At 38.1% G+C, this 11,630-nt stretch overlaps 1 protein-coding gene across 2 annotated transcripts; it reads left to right on the top strand.

The window, feature by feature from the left end:
• The first annotated feature begins 408 nt into the window (after positions 1–408).
• Positions 409–10,558, top strand: pafah1b1b (platelet-activating factor acetylhydrolase 1b, regulatory subunit 1b). 2 transcript variants are annotated; one of them, XM_024266614.2, is made up of 11 exons: positions 409–562; positions 5,487–5,734; positions 6,849–6,933; positions 7,004–7,078; positions 7,219–7,425; positions 7,612–7,780; positions 8,277–8,379; positions 8,480–8,708; positions 8,882–8,983; positions 9,061–9,217; positions 9,305–10,558. In XM_024266614.2, the coding sequence occupies exons 2-11, from the start codon at positions 5,703–5,705 to the stop codon at positions 9,376–9,378; spliced, it is 1,233 nt and encodes a 410-aa protein (XP_024122382.1). In that variant the 5' UTR covers positions 409–562; positions 5,487–5,702; the 3' UTR covers positions 9,379–10,558. The 2 variants fall into 2 exon arrangements, with proteins under 2 accessions (XP_024122382.1, XP_024122383.1); XM_024266615.2 differs by lacking the exon at positions 409–562 and adding an exon at positions 745–765.
• The last annotated feature ends 1,072 nt before the right edge of the window (positions 10,559–11,630 follow it).

The following is an 11,630-nucleotide window of genomic DNA, read 5'->3' as shown; positions in this document are numbered from 1 at the left end:
TTTCTCAAAGTAAAAACAGATCTTACAGCAACAAAAGCAATAAAACAAAACCGATGCATTGAATTGTCATTCATTATTATGGTAATATGTTAAAATCTCTAAAAAATAATGATTTTTTTTTACCAGCTTGTATAAAGAAGTTAATAATATTACTTTTGCTTATTTATTGATGTATTTTTTTATTTATTTGTTTGCATTTACTCTAAATGTGAGGTAAAAGCATTAAGAAACATTGTTTTGTGTGTTTTTTTATATATATATAATTCTTCATAATTTTATGAATGAACAAAAAAAAGACAATTTAGTTCAGAAATATCTTTACCTTAACAAAAGCCAGAGGTGTGCACGCTGCGCACCACCGCCCACCTCGGCGTGCGCGTTCACGGTGTCAAACCGCGACCGTTAGCTAGCCAGGGCCGGGCGAATGCGGCGTCACCATGAGACAATCTGACCGTCCGTGCCGGCTGATGTGAAAAGTCACGGTTGTGTACCTAAACCAGAGCGTCATTTTTACTATCCACACACCTGTCAGAGGGATATGAGATTCGTCGTGCTTCAGACGGTAAGTTATTAGTTCTCACGCCAGATTCTCTTTTTGGTTTGTCACTTCGTTAGACTTGTTATTTTTTAAGACCGCAGTCTGCGCTTACCCGCTTGGATCTCAAAATGGCGGAGAGGCCGAATGCTAAGCTAAAAGAAGCTAGGAGGCAAACTTGTAACTCTTTTTAGCTAAATGTTTACGCTGGAGGAAAATACAATATTGAGGTACTGTTAGTCGGTTGTCAACTATATATTATATGATTTTCAAAAGTAGTTTGGCTCGTTTTAATCAATAAATGACCCGTTACAACACTTGTTGTGAAGCCTGGAGGATCATTCGGCTAACATTAGCTCCACTTATTTATGGAAGTTCTGTGTGCTAGCTTACAATGTTAGCTATCCCAGGTTGTTGTATCAACAGAAAATGTATTTATATTTAATGTGGAGGTTAACCTATTATTTGTTGTTTAATATAAATGTGCTTAAATAGTTGAGTGAGTAGTTTTTTTGCTCAGATAATATTTTACAACATTGCAACATGAAGAAATGTTCTTGTAACTCGATGCCAGATAACGGATAACTCGAGTTTATTTTTCAATAAGGGTGACTTTAATAATCAGTTATTTGTTTAGATAACTCAGTGTTTTGACGATTTTTGAGTAGTACGGTAGTGGTATTAATCCATGATTAGTTTGACAGCTACCCGTTATTGGGCAAAGCTAACCTTAGCTTGAAAGGGCGTTGCTGAGCCATTGCTGCTACTTTGCCCTTGTGTCCCCTGGACGTTTATTAAGACGCCACCCAAGCCTGTATTTGGATATTACTTACTTTCTTAGTACAACATATTTGTCTAACGTATATTTTTCGACCCATGTATCATCTGGAATTTCAATTAGGGTGGAGCCTTCCAAGAATCGGATCTAAAATTGGAATAAATCCGGACATCTTTGTAATAGAGCTGAATTCTGACACTTGCTTTAATCTTAAAATAAGTTTATCTTAATTATTTGAGCCATTCCTATATGCAGAACGCAATTAATAAAACCTATAATGTATCAATGGTTATCTCATTTTAAAAAATGGCATTTTGTTTCAATCTGTTACATATTTCTATAGTGAAAAAGTTAAAAATCTATTTATTTCCCTTTTACAAGGTTTCTGCGGGGTCTTAAAAAGTTTAAAAAGCTTTGAATGTATGAATTGAAAACAATACCTTAAAAAGTCTTGAATTTTCTTAAATGGGGTTTTAAAAATGTGCTGTGTTTTAACTATATGGTTCATTTGTATTTCACATTCAGAATTTCTTCGGATTTGTTTAGTTTAGGAAATAACTGTTTTGAAATTGAAGGATTTCATTTCTCCTTGTTAATAGGACTGGGAAATAAGCAAAAAAGTTAGTCCTAATTTTTGATATGCATGGTCTTTAAAAGTCTCACATTTAACTTGTAATAATCTTGTTTTATGTAGAGCATCACTTGCTTCATGGTTGACATTGTTTTGATGTCTTGACATTGACAAGAAAGTGCAACATTTCCTTTTTTTCCACCTTAATGAAGTTTCCTTAAACGATATTTTAAAAATAGATGTTAGGGAAAGAAACTGAAGATACACCACCATCCTCTCCTCTCTTTCACTTACCCCTGTTCTCTTCTTTTTGAGCTCGTTCTGGGTTGATCAACTTGTTGATCTGAGCAAGCTGATCAGTGGTGCTCAGCCACTGATCTAAGCACTTAAGCCTGATTTCCACTTATGTCGTGTCGACACAAATATCCTACCAGTGAGACGTTCATCATTATTGGCAGGCAGGCACATTTGCATATTTTAAACATGTAATTGCAGCACCAACAGTGGTTGGAGGCATAGGTTCCTTTGTGCCGAGCTTTTTCTCAACTCCAGACATGTCAAAGAAATGGTGCAGATTTTGTGGAGCAACGTTGTGTTGCCTGTGGATATTTCCTGTTTGACTTGCTGGTTGTAAACCTCTTTGAAAATGGCTGAGGAAAGTTAGTAGCCACAAGCATGAATGAATTTACCACGGTAAATCACTCATAGTTGTTGGTATAAATGTTGATTTACATATTCTATTGAGCTACTGTTCTGACCTTGGCATACTTCGGGTCTTGAATTGTTGTAGAAATTTAAATTGGAAGATAATTTCGGCTAATACATTTTATGATAAAATAGTCAAAGTCCTCTATTAATTCAAAAGAAACTGGTTCTACATGTTTCCCAGTTAGCTTTAGCTCTGCCTTGCAGATTTGATTTTGTTGAGATGTCATTAAGGTGAGGCAGTTAAACAAACCGCTATGTTTATCCTCTTTTGAGATTTGTAAACAAACATTACCATTGCCAAGGTCAATAGTACGACGAGATGTTTGAGATTTCCATTATTAAAAAGAAAGTAACCAGAGGCAGCTAACATCCAGGTCTTGTTTTATTATTCATTCTGACTCTTCAAATTAAGATTTTGATCTTTGGGGACTACAAATGATGGACTAATCGGGCAGTCTTTTAGAATATATAATAGTATGGAATTCTGCAGTCTCTCTTTTCTTATCCAAAGACATAATACACTGCAAGGATACATTTCTGTCATCAAATGTTTGAAAGAGTAGATCTGAAAGTGCAAGTCAAGTACAGCATTATTGTTGTACACTTTGCCAATCTGATCATGCCTTAGCAAAAACAAAAATAAAATGGCTTTAGATCCTAAAACAAGCACAACCCAAAAATGAATGCATATTCTATGTATGTTGCTTTTAAAACAGTATGACTATTTTCTAATTTTCTGTCATTCAGACATGTTTTTTTTACCTCTTAAGAAAAATGTGTCTTTACATTTACATTTTTTAGTGTTGATGCAAAGTAATTGTGAAGTGTGGTAGCCATACTTTTAGTGCATTTTAGCTTATGCTTCTTCAATCATTTTTATTTGATACATTCCACTGCTTAAAACCAGAACAATGCAAATCCAAAGACTGGATCCTGCTTGGTTTATTGACAAGGCAAGCTTTGTCATTCATGTCTTCAGTAATATTGATGCTATTTTATCATCCATAACAGTCATTTGTTTTATAAATAAAAAAAATTGTAATCATTATCTTCAATATTTTCTTTTTAGTCATTTAAAACAGTCCTTTGCTCACCTAAAACCAACTGTTTGAGTTTTGAAATGACACCTCATTTCCTTCTTGATACTTTTGATAAGCTGATGCACCTTGATCCCTCTTTTATTTATGACTGATGGCCTTCATAACCACACATATGCTTTCTAGTTTGATGACAGATGTCAGAGTTTTATTTTACTTTTATTTGTTTTAAAGACAAAGGAAAATGTTCTAGCTTACATTTTTTGTCTATATCGAACACTTCCTTTGCATGTGGTCTTTTTAACAGTTTTTGTGATGCAGTTTGTAAAGACCAGGTGTCTTAAGCAGGTGTGCAAGCTTTGGTTATGTAACTTGGAAGTCGGGCTGTTCCTTCTATTTTCGAACCACAATAGGTCTGCTCACCACTGAAAATCACACTTTTCTGTCAGATTTCTAACACTATTTTTAAATGTATTTTCATTGACGCAAGAAATGTCATCTTGACAATAAACTGATGTATATGGTAGAAATATTGACAAAATTGTATCGCTCATTTTTATGATTGGTTTATTACTTTATTTACTGTGTGGACAGTGAAACCTACAAGAAAAGTGTACGAGACACCAAAGTAGACAAAGGCTGTGTGAACTTAAGGTCCTCTCTGCATGTCTGGTGCTAATCCTATTAGCCTGCGTCCAGTCACTTCTTTACATTGCTCTGTCAGCTGTATGGAGGACTTGTAGTGTCTGCCACTAAGAAACACTAGCAAAGACTTTGTGTTGTCTGGTCAAGCTGCTAAGTGGCTTAAAGCTGTTGCAGACCCAGACTATGTTCCAATGAGCTTCCAATCTCTGAATGGTACGTTTTGATTTCTGAACATGTTTTATGGTAATATGTTCTACTTTGTTAGATATACAGTAAATATTAGAAAATGAGGAATAAGTCTTTAGTAAACTATCAACAGCTTTTAGAAATTGAATTAATATAATGGCTGATCATACATTAAGATTAGGAGGATCAGCTCATGCTGTAGAAAATGCTAAACAGTGGTGAAAAAGAAACGTAACACAGTCAGTAATTCTGCACTTAATAAGATGAAAACTCAGGTCTGAGGGCCAAAATTCTTGCCTGTTTTTAGTTCTAAACATGTATTTTCTGTATTATTAAACCAAATGCATTTTTAAGTCACACCGTGTGATCTCTCTTACCTTTTAAGTGAGACAATTTGCAGAATCAGTGACTGAGATACTTTGTTTGCCCCTCTTTGCACCTTAGGTTGTTCACTATTGCTCATAATTTAATAAATATTGTCATTGATTGATGTAAGGGAAATAAATATCAATATGTATTAACACTGATAAGGACACTTGTGTGTATTATTTATTTCAATTAAAGAAATATTTCCATGTCTTGATCATTAAGCTAAAATATAAACAATTTATTTCTCTTTTTGAAAAATTATTGCCTTGTCTTTTTAGTATTGGTGTGTGGAAAAAATGCTATTGTCTTTTTTCAAGCTTTAATTTTATTGCTAAAAGGACTCTATTGTAAAGAAATGCTGGATCTTCAGCTGCTAGTGACACCTGGTGTTAGTCCAACAGATAAAAGCAAAGATTATTTTCTTTCTTGACTATCAAAAGCACCAATGTTGGATCTTTGTGAGTTTTTGACTGAAATTGAGGATGTTTGGGTGGAGTAAAACATCCAGCTGAGCATTATACCAGGTTTAATATAAATGTTCTGTTATTGATATTGTTTTATCTACTTCACACCATCTGTTAATTCTCAAAATGGTCTTGATGTCTACTTGTATGTAAATTTAACTCATCTTTTCTTTTGTTTTTCCTTCTCTATCAGATGGTGGACATGTTTGATTAAACTGGGTGAATACTCCTGGAGCCTCATCTTGGATAAAATCAAATCTCTGTGGTGCCCTTTTTTTTACTACATCTTGTTGGCCAAAAACGGAGATAAGCTGAGGAATCAGGCTCATCCAGACATCACAGTTCCCAGTCTGCGTATCCCTCATTGCCTCATCTTCACCTCCCCGAGAGGGAGAGAGCAGCAGCCACCATGGTGCTGTCCCAGAGACAAAGAGATGAACTGTAAGTCTCCTTATGTGTAATAATTCAGGCTGGTTGCACTTGTAGACGAACATGTATGTAAAAACCACCTGTGCTTTCAAAAATATACATATTTGTTTAAAATATTTGAGAACATTTGCCCTCAAACTCTGGAATCTTCTCTGTTCTTACAAAAGCAGGACATCTGTTTGGGATTTGTTATCCTGGGGACAATTATGCAGATTTGAGTAAATTCATTCTGTTTTGGGAATTTTACAGTAGCGAAGAGATGTGAGCTTTAAGGTGCTTCATTTGATAGGGTCTCTGTGAATATTTCATAACCCACATGACAGGAGCGAAGGCGTGAGGGGGATGGGTAAGGAGAAGGAACTTAAAGTCAGGGTTAATGTGAGCAGCTTTTTGGTTATGTGGGCATGTCTGCATGTAACACACCCCTGCATTTTGTAGAATGGATTCTTAAGAATTTATCTATTCTGAATTAAGTTTAACCCATTGTTTAAACAGGGATTCAAGGAAAGGAAAGGGATCTTGCTGCCACAGTGGCCTTGTATTTGAAGTCTGCAGCAGACAGTTGAATCAGGGTTACAGTTATTAGCCATTCTAAAGGACCTTTAGGCTGCACCCTAAATTTAGCACTGTTACTCATGAAATATTCAGCCTTCCACTGATAAAAGACCTGTGCCTCCTGAATGCATGCAGGATTGCCGTTGAGGTTTTCCATGTGCTCGCGGGCTGGATTCAACCAGCTCAGCATTTAATTTTTGTTCCTTGTGGTCAAGCTGCAGTTTCTGTGGCAGCTCAAACGTTGTTTCCCAATGATTCAGCCCATATGTTTATGTTTTTATGATGAAGGGCTGTATTTAGTTTTTTGGGTCCCTGACATTTAAGGTGGAATTGCTGAGCTTGTGTTGGGTAGGATGTTGCTTTCACTGTTTAAGAAAATATAGTCAAACTCCATTTATCATTAAAAACATCACTCAAACTGTCAGGCTTTTCATTTTTAATGTCATTTGTAGCATCACACCTGAACTATTGCACTGAATATTTATTAGCAGCTATTCAGAGCTAATGAAGATGAGATGGTACTTTCATCTTAAGAAAGTTGTCATTAAATTCTGCATTTTATTTAACCTAGCAATCGAGCTATAGCTGATTATCTTCGTTCCAATGGATATGAGGAAGCGTATTCTACCTTCAAGAAAGAAGCAGAATTAGACATGGTAAGTAATGAAAGCATTTGTGTAAATTAGCAAAGAAATTTGTCACCTAATTGTGTTTTTGTGTGTTTAGAATGAAGATGTAGATAAGAAGTATGCAGGACTCTTGGAAAAAAAATGGACCTCGGTTATCAGATTACAAAAGAAGGTAAGCAATGTCCAAACTGGTGTATATAGTTTTGAAAAATATCAATACATGTGTTACATTTTGATCTGAATTGATCAGACTTGTTTTATATGTTTGGTTAATTTGCAAGTTTCTGAAAGTTTCGCTCCTTGATGTTTTAGGTGATGGAGTTGGAGTCGAAGCTAAATGAGGCAAAGGAAGAGATGACACACGGCGGTCCAGTGGGTCAAAAGAGAGACCCTAAGGAGTGGATTCCACGTCCGCCGGAGAGATACGCCATGAGCGGGCACCGTGCTCCTGTCACGCGTGTCATATTCCACCCGGTGTTTTCTGTTATGGTCACAGCCTCCGAGGATGCCACTATTAAGGTAATTCAGAATTTACTAAACACTGTTCAATCTGTCACAATGATATAGATATATCAATAAAATAAGCTATTTAGGGTTGGCTGTGTCATTATGGGGCTATCCAGTAGAAGATGCATGTTTTAGGTCTAAGTTTTAATAATCTTGTGTTGTTGGGTCGCTCACAGTTTTATGTATCTGGTGTTTCAGGTTTGGGACTACGAGGCAGGAGACTTTGAGCGAACCCTCAAAGGCCACACAGACTCTGTGCAGGATGTCTCCTTCGATCAGACGGGAAAGCTGCTGGCTTCATGTTCAGCTGATATGAGCATCAAACTCTGGGACTTTCAAGGGTTCGAGTGTATCAGAACAATGCATGGTAGGAATTGTTCACGTCTCCAGTTTTAAGAGTAGTTTTAGCTATTTGTTATAGATGCACAACGGTTTAATTCCTGACTGAAAATTAAAGTTTTGCTTCACTTTTTCTTACACATATTTGATATCAGTCACTTTTAACTCCGATTTTCATCTTGCATAAACCTACAGACAAATCTGCATTAATAAAATCCTTTGGTCTTCTTTTTCCATTTGCTATGTACTTTTTGATCTGTTAGTCTTAAATCGGGCACTGTTATCAGTTTCTTCGAATGATGAGCTGATTTCCCTAAAAACTAAGTAAATCAGTCTGTTTTTGATTGCACAGCTTTAGCTTGCAATTTTGTCTTTGTTTCTATGCAAACCTTATGTTTTTACCACTTACACACAAATCCTGAGTTACCATAGAAACAAAATGTAGATTGTGATTGTTTCCTTGCTGCAAAAAGATTTTAGATTCAACGTTCCTCATTTTCTGTGACCATTGTCTGTTCTTCCAGGCCACGATCACAATGTGTCGTCTGTAGCCATTATGCCAAATGGGGATCACATAGTGTCTGCCTCCAGAGACAAAACTATTAAGATGTGGGAAGTAGCTACCGGGTAAGTTATCCATTTTTCTATGCGTTTAATTCTGTAAACTAATTTGCCTTTTCAGTTTTTGCTTTGACCTTTGAACACGTTTTGTTTGCTCCTCTTGCAGCTACTGTGTGAAGACTTTCACGGGCCACAGGGAGTGGGTGAGAATGGTCCGTCCCAATCAGGACGGCTCCCTGATTGCCAGCTGCTCCAACGACCAGACAGTGCGCGTCTGGGTCGTCGCCTCGAAAGAGTGCAAAGCCGAGTTACGGGAGCACGAGCATGTGGTAGAATGTATCGCCTGGGCCCCTGACAGCGCTCACCCCACCATCCTGGAAGCCACAGGCTCAGAGGTAAATGTTTGCAGGATCTGACGTTCATGCAGCCACAGGGCTTCAAACTGTTGGCAGGCATCATCCAAGAAATGATTGCTTCTTTTACTGTTAGATAATTGCCAATGTAAGAGGTAAAAATAGCTTTTAGACTCTGAGTTATACTATGTGCATCTTTTTGTTGATATTTTTAGAGCAAGAAGAGTGGGAAACCTGGTCCATTCCTTCTCTCTGGCTCCAGAGATAAAACAATTAAGATGTGGGATGTGAGCATCGGGATCTGCCTTATGACTTTGGTGAGTATTTTCTGGAATTGTCTAATTTCTTTGCTCTAGAGTGGCGTTTTACAAAGGAATGGTCTACATGTTTTTAGGTGGGACATGACAACTGGGTGCGCGGGGTGCTGTTTCACCCTGGAGGACGATTCATAGTGAGCTGTGCCGATGACAAAACCATTAGGATCTGGGACTTCAAGAACAAACGCTGCATGAAGACCTTGAGTGCTCATGAACACTTTGTTACCTCTTTGGGTAAAGACATTTGTCTTGTTCCTTTTCTGCCACATTAATAATTCAACCAGTAGTATGGACTCTAACTGGAGATTTTCCTCTTTCCAGATTTCCACAAGTCTGCCCCCTACGTGGTCACAGGCAGCGTCGACCAGACAGTCAAAGTCTGGGAGTGCCGCTGAGACTCCCATCATCTCTTATCCTGCCCTGACCCCCATTGACCTCCATTCTGAAAGAAAATAAACCTTTAAAGCTCCATCTCGCCCTACCCTCTTCTGCACCTTCTTCCCAACTTACTGATGCTCCGCTGGCTCCTCACCTCATACTCTCCAAACTATAGTTGACAGAGGCGCTTTACATTCTCCCAGTCACCCTTCCTTCTCCTCTACATTGCTTCAGCCCTAATAAGATGACTATTGTCCTTTTGTGTAAATTATTCTGGATGTAGGGTACGCTTAATAAATGTCACGCAATCTCTCTGACACCAACACATTCAGAAAGTTAAGTATTCTTGCATGGTGACTCCATCAAAAACAAAAAAAAGAATTCTATACTGTTTGATTTGCAAATTTGCATCCTGTTGTCATGACTTCCTGTCATGTCGAACGGTAAATCTTGATGTGCTGATGCCGGTGGGTTTTAGTAACTGAAAGGGCACGAGAACCAGTGGCACCCCTTGTTGAAGAGCTTATGATTATGTTTTGTTTTATTCTGCGCCTCCATTATGGCGGTCCGTCACTGTGTTGCTGGTGATTGAGAAGTCGTAAAGAACGCAAGTACAAAAGAGGACACAGAAGTTGTCAGAGAGGTGGCTTCTTAATCAAATCACATGAGGTTTTGTGGGCGAGTGCACATGTACATGTTTGTATAGTGTTGTGTATGAGTGTGCGTGCGAATGTGTGTGTTTGTATTCTACGACAGGAGAATCTTCTCGCCGCTTCTGCTCCGATCGAGTATCAAGAGGCAAAAGTTTCTCGTCAACTGTGTTCTTTCATGCTTCAATCGCTCTCATCGAACTTGCTTTCTCGTAGACACTCACTGGACCTTAATGATCCGTAAGCTGCTGAGAGGACAGGCGCGTGCCCACAAAGCGAGCGTGGGGTTTTTAAGGCTCACCCTTTTTTCTGAGGTTTGCGTGTCAATGTCACCCCCAGAGAAATCGCCAGGTGCCCTCTCGCTCCATCTCTGCCTTGTTAACCCATCGAAGGCTCCACATACAGGATTTTCATCCAGCTTTCTGTGGTTTTCACTGCTCTTTACACACACACACACTCACAAATGCACATACACGCACAGTGAAAGTTGTGTATCAATATATCTGGATGTCATTGTTTGCAACATAATAAAATTCTGTAAATATAACCCGTCTATTGGTGTGGTTTCTTCCCAGAAAAGGATGACGTAAAATTAGCGGGAACTTAAACCTGCAACATGCAAATTAACATTTGCAGTAAAATAAAAGTAGAGGGGAGTAAACACCCTTAAGTACTTCTTTTGGAGTTGGTCTTGGATCTCACGAGGGCAGCTTTTGTTAAAAAAAAAAGGAAAGTAGGTCACTAGACAGGGCTTGTTCCAGACAGTTACTATTATTTATGTATAAAATGAAAGCTCAGTCATGCCAAGGTTGACTTCCTGTTATATTTGGGCATTTTAAAAAAAAAAAAGATTTGTGCTTGTCACCCTTAATAGAGGTGAAAGAAATTTAGAAAAATAATAGCTGAATGTTTTTGTGACACCTATTTTCCCAGGTGTTGCCCACTGAAGCCACCAGAAGTGCAAAAGCATGAGACGACAAGGGATAGTTTTGATGCTACTCATAAATTTTGCACATTACCCAAGATGCCTTGCTGCCTTCTTTCCCTGCACACACCTGCTCACTTCACCACGCAACAATTACTCTGTTATCCTGGCAACAGTTGCCAGGACAGCACCTCGCTTTTACCTGCAGGCCTATGAGGAACACGATGCCACAGATGTATAGAACACTCAAAATCTGATATAATAAGACCACAAGAACACGATCTGTGGAAGTAAGCTGGAAATATAAGTGAGAAGGGACTGGAGGGGTAACGAAAATCCTCCCTCTGTCTGAAAGTCCTGTGTCTAAACAGAACCACTGGTGCAGAAAAATTGGCCTACATCCAGCCGTACACCACATCTCCTTCATGTAAGGCTTAAAAACCCCACTTTCTCATCATTTGGCTGTTTGCGTCTCACCCATTTCTTCCTCAGATCAGTTTATTTTTGATTTAACAAATATATTTTGGGAGTTACACTATCACTGATCAAAACAAATCACCACATTCAGAGAGTTTAAGGTTTAAAACACATAAACGTGTAGACTCGACTTAAAGGAGGTGCTCCTCTGTTCAGTTTTAGGCAGTCAGAAATTGTCCTCAAATGCAGATTACTGCTGGATTTTACTCATATTTGG

Source organism: Oryzias melastigma, linkage group LG14 (assembly GCF_002922805.2).
Source record: "Oryzias melastigma strain HK-1 linkage group LG14, ASM292280v2, whole genome shotgun sequence".
NCBI lineage: Eukaryota > Metazoa > Chordata > Actinopteri > Beloniformes > Adrianichthyidae > Oryzias > Oryzias melastigma.
This window is presented reverse-complemented; position numbering and strand designations above follow the sequence as displayed.